This window comes from Ammodytes marinus (assembly GCF_949987685.1).
Source record: "Ammodytes marinus genome assembly, chromosome: 2".
NCBI classification, from domain to species: Eukaryota; Metazoa; Chordata; class Actinopteri; order Uranoscopiformes; family Ammodytidae; genus Ammodytes; species Ammodytes marinus.
In genome coordinates, this window is record NC_137231.1 from 7,430,043 (window position 1) to 7,450,316 (window position 20,274).

At 41.8% G+C, this 20,274-nt stretch overlaps 1 protein-coding gene across 3 annotated transcripts; it reads left to right on the forward strand.

The window, feature by feature from the left end:
• The first annotated feature begins 216 nt into the window (after positions 1-216).
• Positions 217-11,182, forward strand: LOC307263874 (cytotoxic granule associated RNA binding protein TIA1-like). 3 transcript variants are annotated; one of them, XM_080045159.1, is made up of 12 exons: positions 217-410; positions 1,178-1,274; positions 1,490-1,588; positions 2,970-3,024; positions 3,356-3,443; positions 3,654-3,729; positions 3,932-4,055; positions 4,136-4,231; positions 5,131-5,215; positions 7,270-7,408; positions 8,071-8,225; positions 9,790-11,182. In XM_080045159.1, exons 1-12 carry the CDS (start codon positions 385-387, stop codon positions 9,926-9,928), a joined length of 1,179 nt encoding a protein of 392 aa, XP_079901285.1. In that variant the 5' UTR covers positions 217-384; the 3' UTR covers positions 9,929-11,182. The 3 variants fall into 3 exon arrangements, with proteins under 3 accessions (XP_079901285.1, XP_079901286.1, XP_079901287.1); XM_080045160.1 differs by having other exon boundaries at positions 3,932-4,040; XM_080045161.1 differs by lacking the exon at positions 9,790-11,182 and having other exon boundaries at positions 8,071-9,049.
• The last annotated feature ends 9,092 nt before the right edge of the window (positions 11,183-20,274 follow it).

A 20,274-nucleotide genomic window follows, 5' to 3' on the forward strand; every position in this document is an offset into this window, starting at 1 on the left:
AATATATAGACTAAAGTAACATATTGTTCTGGACGGCAAAGTAACATTTTTTTTTTTGTTGCTGTATTTGCAGGTTAATACCATAGATGATAATGCAGATGTGGAGGCAAATCTAATGTGTGGGTGAAAGAGCGCTTGATTTTGGCTTCATTTCAGCGCGCAGGTTGACGCTGCTGACGCCGCTCCTCCGCCATCTTCAACTTCCTATTGTTTGCATCAGACTGAGGCTGTCTGCGGTGTGTGCGAGTGCAGGATCGGCCACCAATTTATAATAGCATCGTTAGTTATAGCCTTTTTACGTTCGCGGTCGCTCACGTTCAGCACAAACCATTTTTATGTCATTGGATTAAAGACATCTCAGGACGTGACCACTAAACCTTGACGATGGACGACGATCAGCCCAGAACCTTGTGAGTAGCAGCGGCCCTGTCTACGTCCTGGAATGGGAAGGCTCCGTGTAGCTACGGCGCGTCCCCGAATGTTTCCACGTTGTTGTTTCAATGAAACGCTATACAACATTCTAAATGGGACACAAATGCTTTTAATTTGCTCTAGCATTTCTGTCGACAGAAGCCACATTTTGAACGTCATAGCACACATAGCATATTCGACATGGACGTGATGTTGCCTTTTAAATTAGTCGTATAAATAGACGGAACCGTAGCTAGCCTGAAAATGAAACTGCGGGGCTGGCTAGTGCTAGCCACCGTTAGCTAAAGATGCAAACGCGGCTAACCAGACAGTTCTCCTAAAATGCACGCGTTTTTATTACATTTCTGTTTTATTCACAAAGGGACTTGTGTTTTATATCAACATGCTTTAGAACCTCGCGGAAGGGTTCTTAATTCGATAAAGTATCGATAGCTGCCAAACCACTTAGCATGAGGCCCTTTTGAACCGGCTAGCGTTATCCTTAGCTAGCTTGAAGACGAGCCACGTCAACGCTTGGAGAGACGGCCCGGGACAGCTCCAGTAACAGGGTAACCCTACTCGAGCTGTCCTCGTTAAATTGTGACTATCCCCCAAAGCATTTAGTCCAGTATCATTGTGGTCTTCATTGCATCTATATATACGGCATTGTTGTGGGTTGTAGCTAGCCCGGTTAACTAGCCTTTGTTTGCATGCTACTTCCTGTTTGACAAAGACCCAATCGCCCCATCTCTCTCCTTGTTTTCAGGTATGTTGGGAATCTGTCCAGGGATGTTACCGAGCCCCTCATTCTGCAGGTCTTCACACAGATAGGACCCTGCAAGAGCTGTAAAATGATAGTCGATGTGAGTATTAAGGTTTCTGTGAAAAATGTTTGACAGACAGTGGCCCCAACGATGGTAGTGCTACCTATGAAAGCATATAGCTCTATTGTGCTTCATATTAATTGTCCCTTCCCCCTCTATTGGGTCAGGCTTCACACTCCCACTACAGTAGTAGTGTCACTTGTCATCTGCACCTTTGCATTGAACTTAATATTAGTTTTGTTTTCCGTTGACAGACAGCCGGAAATGATCCGTACTGCTTTGTGGAGTTCTATGACCACAGGCATGCTGCTGCCTCTTTGGCAGCAATGAATGGAAGGAAAATAATGGGTAAGGTAAGTTATCGTGTCTAATGGGTGAGTCTTAATGGGTGGGCTCCGGGTGTGGGAGATTTAAGGTTGTGTTACATGTTTTTCAGTGGACTGCTAGCATTTATATTCCATTAATTAGAAATATAACAGGGCAAGCTGCTGAAGTATTTGTCCAAATCAAAAGCTTAAACATTTTATAGGGTAAATACTGCCAGACCGTTATCTCAAAATTGTTTCCATTACGGCCTCTTAAACCCAATGGGCTGGACTTATCTGAAGCTAGGTGCAGAGGAACTGTGTCCTCATGTGACCTGACTGTTGCTAGAGAATAATAATTGAATGACGGTAATATAATGCCAAGGCTGTACTGTCAATCAAACTTTCAAGAACATGTAAGCCAGGGCTATTCAACCTCCTTAACAAGTGGGCCGAAAAGGAAAACCGCTGGGGGTTCATGGGCCACACATACAGAAAAACATATAATGTCAATTGATCGCTACAAATAAATCGTACTTAAGGTAGTGTTAACTCAATAGATATAGTACTGCTAAATGGAATGACGCATTCCTTTCTTCTTCACTTTTAATCGCATCATTATAACAATTGTTGTTCTTACATATTTTGGACACATTCTTATGATTCAACAATGTTGTTGGAATCATCACAGAACTACTGTACATATGAGACAGTTTGAGCCTGTTTCAGTCAGTGAGAGAAATTGCACTGCCTTGATTTTGCTATTTCAGAATAGTTTGGCTCATAAAGTGTAAGGCTAATCCTGAGACACTCATGCATCTTCATAAACCAGCCTCATAGGCATGTGTAAAACTGATTTACTGGATTCGTTTTATTTATCATATTACACACGCGAACCAGATTTGCAGACAACAATTTTCATTAAAAAATAAATAAATTGGTCTACAGGCAACCTCTTGCGGGCCAGAAAAAAAACAAGAAAGGCCGTATTCGGCCCACGGGCCGCTAGTTGAATAGGCCTAATGTTAGCTATATAGGAATGATAGAAGTAGAATAAGTCTGGGAGGAGCTCTATGAGCCAGTTAAATGAAAACAATTTAAAAAAGAAAAGAAGCAATTTTTAAAAGACCACAAGGCCTTGTACAAAATGAGTTTTGTGACTAAATATCTGCATTTGTTTTCACTGGCATATGCTATCATTATACAGTTTCAACACTATCGATGCCCGCAATCATATCATATCCGAAATCCAGGAACTAGTTTGAATCAGATGGTAGGCCAGCTGTACCCTTTATAAAAAAAGGTACAGCTGGCTTTTTAAAGTCAGCCTTCAAATCCTACACCCTTTTATTGGAGATCACCCGGTTTTCCCTCTAACTGCTGTAAAGATACCCCACCTGACCTCTTCTTTCTCTGCCCCTCTCCACAGGAGGTCAAAGTCAACTGGGCCACGACGCCAACCAGCCAGAAAAAAGACACAAGTAGTAAGTATATGTGTTCGTCAGTGGGGACTTATAATTCATTAATACGCTGAATAAGTCTGATTCATAAGTACAGAAAGGTTAATGATTTGGAAAGATTGGAAATCGGAGGATGATATTTTGATTGCATGTGTGTGTACACATAGTCATTTCATTCACTTTCATTGTCTAGAATGTGGGTTTGCCAAGGTGACACTCCCTTTGTCCTTCCTCTATTAATCTGTGATAAAAAAAAAGCAATTTCAAACATCAGTCAAAATCGTGGAAGGAAGTTTTAACGGCTTGAAAAATAATGCATTTAGTAACGCGCGTAAAAATGTTTCCCCCCCTATAGATCACTTTCATGTCTTCGTTGGAGACCTTAGCCCAGAAATAACTACAGACGATGTCAAAGCTGCCTTCGGCCCATTTGGAAGGATATCGTAAGTATCATGCCTAGATCTACTGACAAAATCAAAAGATGATTAAATCAAGGATAGATGGAATAAAGTGAATGTAAGGTCCAGGAAATGGGATGTAAATTCAAGCTTGAGAGCTTCTGAAGAAGAATTTTATTATTAATAATTGACCCTTTTAGCCTAATGATGTGCTGCAGGTTTTTAATATGTTCCCGTCAATGTGTTTATCCACAGAGATGCTCGCGTTGTGAAAGATATGGCTACAGGGAAATCTAAAGGCTATGGCTTTGTGTCTTTCTTCAACAAATGGGTAAGTGCAGTGATATGACTCGCCCCATTATTAGTCAAGTGCAACGTCACGTTAATTCTGCAGGTATTAATTTTTTATCATAAAACACTCTCCAAAAAAAGTGCTTTCTCCCTTGTGTTACAAACTTTGACGTTACCACACACCTCTTAGATTTAACATTAATTAGACTCGATGGAATAACTAGATTCTTTCTTGGTTCCAGGATGCAGAGAACGCCATTCAGCAGATGGGTGGGCAGTGGTTAGGAGGCAGACAAATTCGAACTAACTGGGCCACAAGAAAGCCCCCCGCCCCCAAGACCACCTATGAAAGTGCGTTGTCAGAAAGTGTGTATATTTCAGCATGTTCGCACATTAAGTTTAATTGGTGTGTTCATATTAACAATGTCTCGGCCTTCTCCTGTCAGGTAACTCCAAGCACCTATCCTTTGATGAAGTAGTGAATCAGTCCAGCCCCAGTAACTGCACTGTGTATTGTGGCGGAGTCAGCACAGGACTGACAGGTAAGCAATACTATTGATACTCACGGTGGAAGTGTTAGGTAAATGCAGCAAAGAGATGTAGTGAATAAAACGGAAATAAGTGATGTACTGACGGAAGCCAAAGAGCACTTCTTTAAGACTGCTCTTACTATGACGTTTTTATAACTCACCATGCTTTTAATGAGTCCAAAACCAACAATAAATATATTATAGTGACAAGTACTGTATGCAGCCACAGCTTATAACTCCATGCCAAATAACTTGGTTGTCCAAAAACCATTAACACTGGAAAGAGCCTCAGCATTACGACAGATGATATATTTGTCCATTAAAATAGGCACGGCTACTGTACTTTATCATTCCCGTTACACTAACACAGCAATGTGAAAACAAAAGGGTTTGTTCTGAGGTTTTCTCTATCAGATACTTGATTTTGAATCAGGAGACGAAAATGAGTCACGGGGAATAAACTGTTGAGAATTTGTTCAGAATAAACTTCAATGGCAGTGCGAGTACGTCTCTCGTAAGGGTTTTTGAATGACAGCCGAGTTCTGTTGCCTGATGAGTGTCTGTACCAAGCTGTGGCTGCAGACAATGCTGGATAGCAGCATTCATTTATTGGGGATTGTGGTTTCTTTCGGGGAATAGTTCATCATTATAAAAAGATGAGGCAATGTCTGTTATCTATTTATTGTTCATTACAGAATTCAAGCTAGGTTTATTCTGCCTAGAGGTTATTGTAAAGCCCTGAGGTCTTATCAGCACAAAAGTGACAGGCCTCTGAATTTAACTTGAAACCGCCTGGAGCCTCTTACGGGAGAATGTTAGTATGCAAAGTTGTCATTCTGCAAAGGTTTTCTTTCGCGACACCAAACCTCATAACTAATGATGTGTGATGTTCCCTTGTGTTTGACTTTCAGAGCAACTGATGAGACAGACTTTCTCTGCCTTCGGACAAATCATGGAAATCAGAGTTTTCCCAGACAAAGGCTATTCATTTGTGAGGTGTGTGGAAGTTTCATATTCCCCTTCCCTTTTTTCTTTTCTTTTCCTGTAGGCAAATGTCATTGTACGATGCACTAGCTCTTCATCCTCAGCAATCCTGTATAATCAAGTACTGACACGTTTCGTGAGAATGTAGGGAAGAACCTGCAGTAGGGATGGGCATGTGAAGAAATGTCGTTGATCCATCATTGGGAAAATTATCAATCAATTAATGACTATTATTATTTATTTATTTTTATTAAAAATTAGCTACGGCAGAAAATACTAAATTCAGCCTGTTTAACTCAATGTTTAAAACAAACAATATACATAGTTATAAGAGATAATTCTAGACGCGATGTCCATTATCAGATATGAATGGATGGCGTGAACCGTCCAACGCACAGCAAAGTCCTTTCTTTCCTGTTAATGGACAGCTCGAAGGGCATTACCCCACTTATACCATGGTCACTTACTAAAGAAAATTATAATTAGACCACTCAGAGCCGGCCCAAGCCTTTATGGGGCCCTAAGCGAAATATGATTGGGGGCCCTTCTCCAATGTTAGCGCTGCTGAAACTATAGATCTTTGTTAAATATCATTCACACACCCAGTGTTTTCCGCTAGTGCATCCAGTGTGCAGCTGTGCGAAAATATTAGACAGCCGAGATTCAGACCCTCCTAGGGGTGTCCGGGGGTATGCCCCCCCAGAGATTTTTTTAACCTTTTTAAAGTGAAATGCATGAATCTGGTAGCCTGGCTCTGCCCGCCTACCTACTTCCGCTCAAATTTAATTTTCCCTGAAGTAGTCAGTCTGGGTCTGCAGTATATTCTTAGGTTTTCTCCGGCCAGATTTCTGCCGGTCCAATCAGCGCACAGAGGGAGTTGCTCGGAAGCCGATGCATAACATAACGTCAAGCCCCAAACGTTATGCGATTGGTTGGCAGATCCAGAGTGACACTGGGTAGATGCAATAGTTTTAAACTTCAACAGACACCCGCCTCCAAGTGAGTGAACGTTTGCCAATAGAGCAGTTCCAGACCTTCTGTACAAATGAAATGAAGTACGATGGTCTGGTAGGACCAGGCTATGAATCTGGTGCACTTTGAGAGGAAAATTAAGAGACTAAATCTGAGAAATTGTGTGAACAAATAATTTGGAGACACTGGGTCAGATGAATTAGAAGCTATTGAAGAAGGACACATGGATTTTCCATAAAAATATTAATATAAAATATTATGGAGGGTCCTCTGGGTTGGGCTTGGAGCTCTTTTTATTTTACTGGACATATTTCTCTGTAATATAATGAATGCATTTAAATGCAGTGAGAGGAACGAAGCAGAAGAACTCTGTTGTCCAGCTACTGTATCTTTTTTTCCACAGACGAGGCTGAAATAGGCTATAGACTATACACAGTGCATGGGCAACTGAGGGCAGCCCCATTTCCAATTGTTTTTAAATAAACTCAATACAGACTGTGCATGGATGTGAACGTGACATGATCAGATAATTTTGGATTACCTCCCAGATGAACTGATTACATTTTTAGGCTATTAATGATCTAGACCAAAACATTTTATTCCTTTTTTTGTATGATAACTTACATTTGCATAATATGATGTTGATATCAAACACACAAACTAAAACACATTTTTATTTTTTTATTTTTTTGGAGGGGGCCCCCCTGGCGGTCTGGGGCCCTAAGCGAATGCTTAGTTCGCTTATGCCTAGGGCCGGCTTTGAGACCACTCATTTATATTTCCATGCGTTCCAGCAACAATCCCATAAGGTTCTTATGTAATGAAAACATAGTTCAGTAGAAACCAAGGATACAACTTAGCAATGGGAGATGAACTTGTCCGCTCAGCTGACTGAAGGCTTCGGCTCAGCTGTTAGCCACAGAGCTAATGTAATGCTAGAAAGATTCAAAGTCAACAAAGTCATGAACTTCCACTGCAAACTCTGCCTTGACTTCATCATGTTTAAGTTTGATCTCATGGCAGCTAGTAGGCTATTGCGTTTTTCCATTGCTTCAGTGGTCCTTAGTGTCTCTCGCTCTCTTGTTTTTGTCCAGGTTTAACTCCCACGAGTCAGCAGCCCATGCCATTGTGTCAGTGAATGGCACCTCAATAGAGGGACACATGGTCAAATGCTACTGGGGCAAAGAGACCCCGGACATGATGAGCCCAATGCAGCAGATGCCTATGCCACAGGTAAGGACACCAAATAATGTAGACAGAGAACAGCCACTAGTTGTTGTCTTCTTAGATGAGAGAAGGGCAACATAAGCATCATGAGTCTGTATACCATTGAACCCCTAACCCAGATACTAAACATCACATATCAAAGGAATTTAACAAGCATTTTGCTCATGTTAAAGTGGGTGCATGTGCATAAAACGGGATGGATATTCAAGGTAATTTCAGTGGGACACCAATCAGACAGAAAATGGTAATATGTATTTTGAACATAAAAATCCCTTTCATGATGGTTTTGAAGCTGTACTCTTACTAGTAATACTCGTGAAAAAAAAATGATTTGATCACGTGGTGACCTCATTTTTGCCGAGTCAGTTATCCATGTAGAAGTTGTGCAAGTTCCCAACAAGAAAAGAAAGTTAAAAGATTTGGTAGATCTTTTATTTAGCATTCATGTTTTCCAGAAGTTCTGAAAACAGACTTCTTGTATTTATGTAGTTGTTCCTCTCTTGGCCATAATGTTCTGTTGTAAAGTTAATTTGCATATACAGTCAACAGCAGCACTAATGAAATACTTTTTTAATTTCAAATAACTACATCATTCAGGGATAGTTTTTTTTTAACGGCTGTGACGAGCCACACTCATCCCAAACACTTGTTGTACTGTACCTTTACAGCAGAACAAGATCAACTTCCCTGCAGCCGCCCAGCCCTACGGCCAGTGGGGCCAGTGGTACGGCAACGGGCCCCAGATCAGCCAGTACGTCCCCAATGGGTGGCAGGTCCCCACCTACGGCGTCTACGGCCAGGCCTGGAACCAGCAGGGCTTTAAGTAAGTAGCACGGTGTGCACAGGGCTTCCCTTCACCGCCTCCTTCTGTTCAGCACCACCAGAGTCCAAGTCCGGGGCAGCGAGAGCCACTGTGGGCCCAGGAGGGAACCATGACACCCCACATCCCCAACACACACCCTCCCCTCGCCAGTCACAAGCCTTGCTCATCTTGAGGAGATTGAGAAATAAACACACACACACACACACCCATACACACATCCATACAGAACCATCTGAACTTTAATTTTGTTGTGAATCATGTTTCAATGTCTCATTACTGTGCACAGCACATCCTAATAACTTAAGGTTTTGTTTCAAAATGTTCTTGTCACTTGAATTGTAGCCCACACTAGCCCAAAACTGTAGTCTGTTCCAAAAAGGATTGTAAGAAAACTGACTTACTAGCTAAAAGCTTATTTTAAAAAATAAATTCAAAAGTAATTCATGACTAAATTGACCGAACAAGAACGATGCTAAAAGCTCAGAACAATATTTTTCTCGTACTTTTCCAAACCTGGGGGATAGTTTGTTGATGAAGAATTCATTTTCCTCTTTGTGAGATAGCCTGCTGTTTGTAAGGACTGTGTTCTTTAAGGCTGTTCAGTTGTTTTGTACGTCTTCATTCATGTCATAGCTTTTTACATTCTTTTCCTTTTGGTTTCATTGATCTATTTTTACATATACCTGAGCAATTGATGTGTATATGAATGTCAGCAAGACACGTTAAATATCATTTTGTAGGTTGTTATAAAATTTTGTTTTTATTTAGACAGCCTATGTGCAATGTCGTTTTGTGCACCCAAGCAAAATAAAGGAGAGGCCATATGTTGTTGACAGTCTAAATTCTTGGTGAGCTGCTGCGTGAATAGGCTCTGTACAAAGGTGTGAGGTGCTGAAAGCAGCGCTAGTTTTTGATTATCAACTGTACAGTAAATGCACAATTCCTAAGAACGAGGCTAGGCCTCTGTTGACTTGAAATTTGAAGATACAATTATTCTGTATAAGCTCTCATCTCCACACTGAACTTAAGGTGTATTACATGAATGATACAAGGCTCAAAATACATCATGTGAATTAGTTGAGAATTTACTTATTCTTTGTTCTACTTTCTGGCCAAATGTAGAAGAGAATATGCAAGATGAATGGAGATACTCTCCATTCTTGTACAGTGTGGCTTATGTGTGTAGGGCAGTTACAGCTGTTTCTGGGAGGGGGATAGAAAATAATATTTAGCTTGCTGCGCTTAGCCTGTGTCCTCTGTCTGCTTGTCCACCCATATTTAATCAAATGACACTTGCCTTTGGCCCCTCCAAAGAGCCCTCAACTTTCTAATTTTTTCTCAATTTTTTGCCTAGCTTGATTTTTGCTCAGCCTGCCTCACCCTCACAACCTCTGATAACTCTGTTTGCCTTCTTGTTCTCATTCTAGCCTGTCCAGATTCTAGTAGCTCTAATATAAACCGTCCCTTTTGCTCCCTTTCGCCTTGTCTCTTCTAACCTGCTGGCCTTTTGTCTTTCTCTCTCTCCCTCTCTGTCTCCCTCTCTCTTTACCTTGTTTTTTTGCAGTCACTTACCGGCCAGTGCTGGGTGGACTGGCATGAGCGCCATCAGTAACGGTGGGGTTATGGAGCCTACACAGGGATTGAATGGGAGTATGCTAGCCAACCAGCCCGGTATGGGAGCCGCAGGATACCCCACACACTGATAAGTGGGCAGGGTGGGAGATATTGTCAACCATCAGCCTCTTATTGGCTGTTCGGTGCCCCGTGGGGCTGTGTAACACCGCCTCCATTTGTGGCAGGACTAAGACTTTTACTGGGATGTGGAACCTAATTGGAAGGTTGACGTCTAGGACATGTACATGGGATTTCATGGGGGGAGGGTTGAGGTAACGGGAGCCAGGGAGGAGCGATTTGACCAACACAGGTATTTACACCCTTTGTGGTAGGCAAGACTGGACATGAACCAGGGCTCTTACCATTTTTAAGTTAACTGTAAATGAGTATAAAACTGTAAAGGAGAAACTTTTGGATTTTTTTTCTTCTGATTTTACAAATTGCTTCCATTTTCACTTTCCTCTCTCACAGCCACTGAGAGGTTTGTCTTTACTTTTTTTTCTTTTTTTAAGAAACTGTTAAAAGTCTGAGTCGTGCTAAGTTATGAACCTTAGTTATTATCTGAGGAATGGAAATCTGTTTTAATTTGTTCTAATTTTCTCTTGGATTAAACTCAATTGCAGGGATTGTTGCCACTGCTGTTTCTCTGTAAGGGCAGATACATATTGCACAGTTTTCTCCTCTCTTGTACTTGGACAAAATTTTACTACCAAGAGTGTTTTTTCTTTTTGCATTCCATTTCTCCTGCATATCTTTCGGACAGCCTCAAATCTTTTTTCGCCACGTGTAAATAACCATTCATTCATTTGAAACAATGTAAGTAAAAATGCTACTGTTAACTGTGGGTGCTTGCTTCCTTTTTTGTTTTGATAACTCGACAGTTAACTCCAACATTGTACGTAGCAGAGTGGCACTATCTAAAGTGACACTGGTACAGTGCTACAAACGATTCTTCCATGCAGGGATAAGGCAGCATTGCCATGCAGTGCTGCTTAAGATTTAACACACTTCAAATGTAAAAGGGTGAACATGTTTGACACTTCTGATGGTTTTTAAATATCGATTGAAACGCCAGTATTTTATATCAAAAAATCTGAGTGGATTCAACCTTTACACTTGCTCTTTTTGCCAGAGAAAATGGGGAGGCCTACATTGTAACTGTTGCCTTATAGAGCTGGTTTCTTTTACCTGACAAGATACTCTTTTTAATTAGGCAGTGCCTACAGACATTTTCAGACCCTTTTGTTTAGAAAGGTGTTAGCCCTGATAAACCGATGACTCTGCTACTGTAATCAATGTTTTCTTGCTTTGTCAAATTAAAATGCTAATGCACATAAACCACACTATTGTTTTGTTTTCCTTTTTCTTATGGACAAGATTGTCTGGGAGACTTTGATGGAGCCTTCTTCCACAAACTGATTTTTTTTTTAAGCTCAATGATGATTTCCTCTTCAAAAGATTTTGTGTTGTGTTTTTTTTTCCATGAAGTTCATGACTTAATAAGGTGTATATGTATTGAGGCCACCATGTTTATTACTCCAAACTATAAGCACAAGACTGTAGAAGACCACACTTTCCTGCACGTGTGGCCTTCTTACTCAAAATCGATGTGTACTTCAACATTGGTTTCTTTATGGGTTGTAGAAAACTAGATGAATTGTATTTGTGTTATTGGGCTGGTTGACAGTCCATTGAAGTAAACATCTGTAAGAAAAACCTGAATTTGTCCCTATTAATTACACACCAACACATGTGTTAAGATAGACGCTCAGTAACAGCATGCTATGGCCTTAATGAGTCATATTGTACCCATATTGCACTCTGTTTAACCAGCGCTTAACACTTACTTCTTTCACAAAGAAATCGACCATCGAAATCTCAATTAAATGTTGTATCCTTATAAAGTTATAAAAACTGATATTTAAGTTTTTTTTAGCCCTGCGTATATTAGACACCTGATCTGTCTTTTAACAGTGTGAGGTCTTTTCAAAGCACTAGTTTGCCCTGTAAGAACCACATGCATTGTGCAAGCGTGCAGACTGCCTGAACAAACTTACTGTGACTTATACTGTCAAACAACACCTGCTTATATCATTGTCTTTTTGAGATTTAAAAATCTTCCTGTGATCCAGGCAGGACGTCTCTGCGATTGTGGACTTGTGCACTAGATGGCGCCCTCACTCCATTTTTTTCCTGCACGGTGCTGTGTAGCAGGTGGCTGGCTTTGGTGTTATTGAACAGTCACTCGGACCATCAGCTTTGTAAATCACTGTCACTGAGGTGTGCTTGTGAACAGACAGTGCTGCTGTCCATGTGTGAGCTTGAAAAGTCACATTATGAAACAAGTATTGCCAGTGTCTTTAAGTTGGTTTAAAATGCAGTGGTAGACAGTAGTTTACTTGAGTAATGAACCCAAGTAAATTTTGACTATCTGTCCTTCACTTGAGTATCTGCTTTTACGGGAAATGTATGACTTTTACTCTACCTCAAAGACACCAATTGTACTTTTAACTCCACTACATTTTTAGGAATCATAGATACAGTAGATAGATAGATGGGTATAGATAGATGGATCAGTGAGTGTCCTGTGAGGCAGAGTTATTGGGTCTGGGACAGCCACGCAGTGTGTCTGGCTGGAATAACAGGCAGCCCGAGCTGACAGGCTGATAAATGCTTTGTCTCTTCACAGCTGCTCAGCCAGGACCCGACTGGGCTTTAATGGACGGAGAGTCTGTTAGAGATGGAGAGAGAGAGATGTCAGCGGATGAGTTAGTGAGCAGATTACAGCTGAAATCAATCAAAGCGACCATGCGCTCCCTCTCTCTCTGTCCTCCTTCCTTTCTCTCATCTTTTTTTTTTCTATTTTGAGGCACCTTGGATCCTGCACCATTTCTTCAAAATAATTTCCTCTGTGGGGCAGAGGGAATATACTGTAGGCTCAAATTGACATTTAGGAGAAGTTCTGACATTGTGGGTGCTTTCTTACAAATGACACCTTCTTTCATGACTCTTAATGTGATACTGCATCATGCCCCAATGCTTTGAGTAGATGAAACCATAATGTAAAAAGTAATTGGACCTCTTTTGGTTGAAAAGCGAACGAGAAAGGTTTATGTGTTCCTTTCCTTTCCTGCCCTAGTTTATCTAGACAAGTTCTCTGTAGTACACGGAACACATTCTATATACAATAAATGTATAGGCCTATACATTGTTGCAAAAAGTAAATGCGCATTAGGTTTGTTTTCGTGTTTGTTTGAATACTTCATTCATCATCGTGACAACACGATGGCAGAAAATTTGAACCGATTTGAACATGTGATTTCTCGACCGGCTGCCCTATGTTTAGCGCTCTGCACAGCCACCCCAGATGGTCAGCAGGGAATACGTCTAAATGCATGTACGTAATTATTTGATAGGCAAGTATGGTTAAACATGACTATAAATCATTATAACAACGTTTATAGGTCATAAAAGTCGAAAAATATAATAGGTCCTCTTTAAGAAACCAAATCATTTACATCATGAGTTGCACATCCCCCACTTCCCCGGTCACTCATGGTGTCCCTCAGGGCTCCGTACTTGGTCCCCTACTTTTCATTCTCTAAATCCTCCTAATCAGTCAAATCCTCCGCCGACACTTCACTGCCACATGTACAGCACTCAGCCGTACCCTTCCACCAAGTCCATCTCTGCAGCCACTCATTTCACCCTCACCACCTGCCTCAGTGACGTCAAACCTTGGCTGTAACATAACTGCAAGAAAAGCCTACTCCTAGGGCCTGTCCACAGGCACAGATTGTAAATGTAGAGTGAGAATAATAGACATGAGTTATTTGAAGTTATATTGACTGCTGTGGTACAACTGAATAGAGGACTAATCAAGCACCTTTGTTAATAAACAGACCTTTGAAAGAGGTAGGGCGGGCCCCTGTGCAGCTGCATTGCCTATATATCCATTCCTATAATTGTGAGTCGAGCCGCAGGTTCACGTGCGTTTGTATTTCACATGGCTTACTGAGAACTCTTCAAAGTGTGCTGAGGCAGAAATACATAAGCTGGGGATAACAGTGAGGGCTTGAGGGACATGCGGTGCCCTGTGAATTGTTTTGAGTGAACAGCGACTGTGTGTGTGTGTGTGTGTGTGTTTGTCTGTGTTTCCCTGCAAGTGACAGCTTGCGGCAGTGGCTGACAGCAAATAAACATGTTCCAGTAATTAACCTTGACAGGCCCAATGTGGTGGCAACAGCAGAAACCGGCTAATGACACAATTAATCCATAATTAAGGCGTTCTGTCACACCACATTCACACACACACACACACATATACTCAGTCACTGAACACTGTGTGTGTTGGAGGGAACTACAGTAAGCACTATAACCGCATTAAAGTCACACTGGATGATACTTTCTTTCAAAAGACCCATCGACATTTTTTCTCATGTTGCTGAATATAAGTGTTCCCTTTGCCGCTTTGTATCTGCATGTAACGTATGTGTCATGGAGCAAAGGCAATTCAAAGCCCAGTCATTAACTACTGTACATCATAAATATGTGCTAATTATGATTGACAGCAGACCAGTACGGATACATTTGTCTTTGAAATCGATACGGCGGTGTTTACTGAAGGTGATGAACTCCTAAAATGTGTGCGGTCAAATAATGACCTTTCTTTTACACAGATTTAATTAAATATGTCTGCCATGTGTGTTTTATTAATTGCATGCTGGATTGGCACCAGCACTGACACAGCAGCCAGGCAGGAGAGCACGGGACAGGTACACACCCTGTCTGTCTGTGGCAAGAAAAAGCCCTAGAACAACTTGTTACATCATCTCACTGACTCCTGTTTAAGTTGTATGGCTCATAAATATGTGGATTTGCTTAGCATTAGTGTAAGAAAATGGGGACAGTTTATCCAGGACAGCCGTGTTTGTTGTGCTGTTTATGACTAGTTACAGCAAGTACTGTATGTGTGCAAGCTAAACTGAAGCAGGTGAGAGGAAGATGCTGATTTTTTCTAAAGGTAATCTTAAATTCTTAGGTCTCTCTGGCCCCACTGTGTACAGTTTGAAGTCCCAAGACTGGATTCCATCTGGATACGGTGCTGCCACCTCATTTATTACAGCAAAGTAATCTACATCTTTTCCTTTTATAGCACGTCGGCAAATCTTAATTTCACAGGATTTCCACATGGCAAGGTGTGAACAGTGACCATGTCTCAGCCAGTTGCTCCATAGTCATTATGAGAATAGAATGCGCAAATGGAAAAATCTATTCAGAAGCTAGATCTGAAAGGAAAATAACACATTATATCAGCATTCATGTTTAATGTGCACTCTTAACTCTAAACTGATTGGTGACAGTTGGTTACAGTCTATATGTGTTGCTTTGCTCCATCGTGGTCCTTCTGTTTCTACTGGCGGCATCAAACGTTTTTTTTTGTGTTGATTTTAAAAACAGCGACTGACTGTGCCTTGGTTAAGTTTTTGCTGGATTTATGTCCCTGTTTAATTTCCTAGCCCTTTTTTTTAGCACACCACAAGGACATTTTATAAGTGTTATACAATACATCCAGTATAAATATTCAACATCTCCAGTAAGCGCCTCTAGCTTTAAACAAACTCATGCGTGGCACAAAAAAATAAAATACAAGAGTGTGCAGCGTTCCAATTTAATGAAGAAAATGGAGCCAGCTTCATCTCTGACCAGAAGTAGCGAGTAGAAATAGCAGGGGAATATGTCTTGCTACATAGCTTGTTAGATAAAATGCATAGCCAACTTATTTTACATTTGAGTAACACCACTGTAGTTATTTTCAGTTGCCCACTTGTCAGATGTGATTTGATGAAGGAGGTTGACAGTGCCAAACTAAATCCTCTTTTCCGTAAATAGGCCTGCCTGGCTGAAACTGATTTCTGAGGTTTGACTGATAATAGTTTTGGCCATTTTAAGGCCAACTTGCTATTTCAGGAGCCAATTACTGATATTTGGCCATGTTATTCAGATCTTTGACTATTTGCATGGAAAAAATTACAACATCAATACCTCCCAGGGACATTCATGGAACTTATATGTCCTTACATGCACTAGTTGGAACCAGGGCCGCCCATAAGGGGTAGAAAGTGGGAAGGCTTTCTAGGGCCCAGCCACTTGGGGGGCCCATGGTCTTTGGAAGCCAAGAACCTAACTAAGCTAAACTTTATTTTTAGATTTTTAGATATTTATGTCAATATCTATTCAAAGTTGGGTGTTTACACAGAGCCGCGGCTCCGCTTACGGCCATTTAAAAACTAGTAGAAAAGCAGAAATGTTAAAAAAAAATCTGATTGAGCACAGCGGAGTGTAACTGTTTCAAACATAATCCATCCTATAAACCCTTTGTGTGCCAAATGGTGACAAGATTGGGTTTTGATATTAAACAGTTTTGGCTGGATTATATTTCCTGAGTCGTTCCTGCTCACGGAAAACACATAGGCCTACCTGCTACTTGTGTCTGGGTGTCGTTGTGAAAAGTATTTGGACCCCATGAAAAAACAGGTTGGGTACCTTTTGTAGTTCTTCTACATTAGTTACTCTGTAATTTTCCTGAGTCTACAAACAGGTTTAAATTCTCTCTCCCCATAACGTACATTTCTGTGAAAAAGAATTTCCCTTTGGGGACTGTAACTTCTAAAGGCTTTGACATAAGTATTCAGGTTGACACGACCAGCCAGGTCTGACCAGTTTTTCAGAAACCTGGCTAATTGACCAACCAGCCGGGTCATACCACAATGAAGCTGACGAGCAGCATCATCCTGTTTTAATTATTGCCGTAACCACCAAGGTCCTGCTTTCTGTATTGTTTCTAAAAATTAAAAATTAAAATAGACCTAAAAAAGTTCTTAGTGCAAAGAAAGACACAAGGCACAAAGAAGTTGGAAATAATTGAAGGAACAGACTTTTTTGTAATGATTTCAGTGCTTTTGCAGTGATGAGAGCAGAATGAACTAAGCCTAAATGTTGCAACCAAACAGGCCAACTTTATAGTTTTGAGGGTAGGTTGGTTTGATTATTCATGTAGAGAACCGCCTGTTTTCATTTGTGTGTGAATAATTTGTTGTTGATGTTGTCCCTGCAAGTCCCTGGTTGATAAGATAGTTAGTCTCTCTACAAATACATGTATGTGTTTATTGAGGGATGAGCACACTCACACACATTGATAGGAGTAAAGCATGGGTAAGGGGGGCCCATTGACTAGAGGTTTTCAGGGGCCCAGACATTTGTGTGGGCAGGCCTGGTTGGAACGCTCACAATTGAAAGATTTTCAAAAGGGAATGGTCAAGGGAAGGCTCTATTAATGCTGGATCCTACATTGCCCATAATGCAACTCACTTGCATCTTTCATTTGGAACTTCTAGCCTGGTAAATGCCCATATCATTAAACCTTCACGCCCCTTTTTTGAAATGCAGGCTTCTTCTTCAAAAAGTTGAAGTCTCTAATCCAAGACCCTGAGTATGTCATCACTGTGACATCATGACGGTTGTTTTCTAAGATGTAAACAATCCTTTAGAGCTGCAGAGCACATAATAAAACACTTTTCAATATGATCAGTACCACAAAACTCTCTGTATTTCTCATTATGGCAAAATTTACAAACAGGTGTCGTCCCCCCCGACACTGCCACAGGGGCTCAGAAAAAGAGGCGTTTAAGAATGTTTTTAGTTGTTGATTCTGCTAACTGAAAACCTAGACATACAGCAGAAGGTATGAAATCCATGCACGATAACCGAAGGCTTACCTCGTGTAGATGCGCCAACATTGTTATTGTTACTACTCGTGATTTCTCATGGGGGCGACAGAAGTTACGCACTTTAGCTTTAAGGTAAAACAAACAGTTGTGTTCAAGCACATTCGGATGAATATTGGATATTGATATCAACTATGCAATGCATACATCTCAGAAGGTGACATCTGAAAAACCTGAACTATTCAAAGCGTTTGCATGGCGATGTACCCCTGAAGGGAAGTATTTAGAGAACTGACCCTTTGATGAAGTGAAACTGGGCCAGCAGCTTTTCAAAGCACAGTGAGGCAGGTGTCTCATTGCAGCTCTGCCAGGTTCCGTTGAGTAAGAAGAGAAGGAACATTTATTATATCAGACTGGCTGATATCCTGTTCTCCTGAAAATGCCAACACTGGCCCCGACATTTGAGCTCACCACTCTATCAGCCCAGTTTCTTCTGACGCGACAGAAACTTGACTGTGCCAAGTCTTGTTCGGAGCCCTGCCGCCCTTGTTTATAACCATGACAGCTTTATTGTGTACTTTGTATAAAAGCCTCAGCGGCAGGTCGGATTCCTGGCATGTGTAAATAGACTCGCAGGTGATTCTGTGGCCGTCGGAGTGTTCCCTATTCACAGTCCTGACAGATATATAGGCAGCACGTCAAACACAGCCTGAATAATCCAGCAGGCAAATAAAGATGAAAGTGTGCTCTCAGGTGCACTGCAACTGCACACTGCGTCCAAGGCAAACACACAACATGCATGCACCGACGCTCCTGTGCACCCGTTGGCAGAAGAACACCACACCATGTACGGGTCAAGAAAGTATTGTTTTTAAAGCTATAGTGTGTCACTTTTCCATGTACATTAATGTATGTTACATTCAAGCCATTGGCAAAGGAGTTTACACAAAGTTGATTAGGCCTATCAGCTCCACAGAACTCTCTTTTTATTTCTCATTATGGCAGAGTTTACAAACTGGTGATGCCCCCCCGACACTGGCGAAGGACCTCAGAAAAATCCCAAGAGGTGTCATGACTGATTTCAGTTATTGCTGGTAGGAAAAACCCTGGACGTACAGCAGAAGGTATAAAATCCATGCCTGATCACCAAGGCTAACCCCATGAAGATGGGCCAACAGGGTTGTTGAAATCAGAATTACTCATGCGGGCAAGAGAAGTTACGCACTATAGTGTTCAAAGATTGTTCTATATTTGGGCATCTGTGTAATAAGGTCATATTTATGTTTGTGCCTGTGCAAACATTTGTGCTTGTGTGTGTGTGTGTGTGTGTGTGTGTGTATGTGTCAGGGTGTGTCAGGCTCAGCGCTGACAGGTGTGTGTCACCTCATCATTCAAGCTGTCAGCGCTGCAGACGGGACCGCAGATGAAGGACATCTGAACTGTCTGCCGCTCCAACCCGAGCCTCTTCCTGTGTGCCTGCACGGTGTTAGAGGGAGTCTTAGAGGAGAAGTCCCTATGTAGGACGAAGGCTGCCTAAGGCTAGCTCCCCCCACCTCCACCTCCACCACCATTACCAATGTCTGAGAAAAAAAATCCCCATCCGACTTGACTCATCGCTCATCACCAGCACATAGAGAGCAAGAGAGAGAGAGCTCTGTAGATCAAAGACTAGATGTCATTTCCCCCTCCTCTTCCTCAAATCCATACCAAAAAAAAACTGAAGTGAAGGCTGTATGTATGCGTGTGTGTGTGTGTGTGTGTGTGTGTGTGTGTGTGTGTGTGTGTGCGTATCTGTGTGTGTGTGAGTGCTTGTGTCGGAAGGGGAGCAGCTTGCCAAGCCCCCCTCGACATGAAGCGTGTGTTTATGTACTTTGTCACTCAGGGAAAATGAGATGTGTAAATCCAAATGTCAGCGAAGAAGAGGAGATTTCTGACAGCGCCTCATTGCAGAGCAGCATCAAGCTCCAGATTTTTCTTTCTCTCTCTCTCTCTCTCTCTCTCTCTCTCTTCTGTCTTCTCTCCTTCTCTTCTCTTCACTTTTTGGCCCGGGCGGACGCACTGTTGACAGCTCCATGGCTGACAGAGAGAGAGGAGGACTGAGCACTCATAGAAAGAAAAAAAAGGGGGGGGGGTTATAGTGGATGATATTTCGCAAATGCATACACACGCACACACGCAGGGGCCCCTTATGACAGCTAAGGTCAATGCCGCATGTCTGACCGTGTGTGTGCTAACTTCTCATTGATGGTGTGTGTGTGTGAGTACAAATTGAACTGAGGCCTCTGCAGTAATGGAGAGTAGGATATGTATGTGGATTGTGTCTGGGTGTGTGTGTGTGTGTGTGTGTGTGCCTGTCGCCAGCGTTCAGTGGCCCTGCCATTCAGTGGAACATACACAGGGTTGACAGCTCCCGCTTAAATGTGTCACTCGACATTAGCCACAAAGCACCACTGGAGAGAGAGAGAGAGAGAGAGAGAGAGAGAGAGAGAGAGAGAGAGGAATGGTGGGTGCAGTGGAGGATGGGGGGGGGGGGTAGATATGTGTATGTGTGTGGGGTATTTTTGTAACTTTTACCTGCATAATCCATCATTAACCCCATGCTGCTGCTCAATCCTGGTTCATGTGTTAGATGCACCCAAGGGCCCCTGGCCCAATCATGTAATATGAGAAAGGGTTCATTTTTATATTTCCCTTTCCCAGAGAAAGAA

What these genes read in the sequence shown, in the direction of transcription:
- LOC307263874 (XM_080045159.1), top strand. Translation starts at nt 385, where the DNA reads ATGGACGACGATCAGCCCAGAACCTT. An exon ending in GACGATCAGCCCAGAACCTT is followed by an intron (nt 411 to 1,177) that starts GTGAGTAGCAGC and finishes CCTTGTTTTCAG; the next exon opens with GTATGTTGGGAATCTGTCCA. An exon ending in GCTGTAAAATGATAGTCGAT is followed by an intron (nt 1,275 to 1,489) that starts GTGAGTATTAAG and finishes TTCCGTTGACAG; the next exon opens with ACAGCCGGAAATGATCCGTA.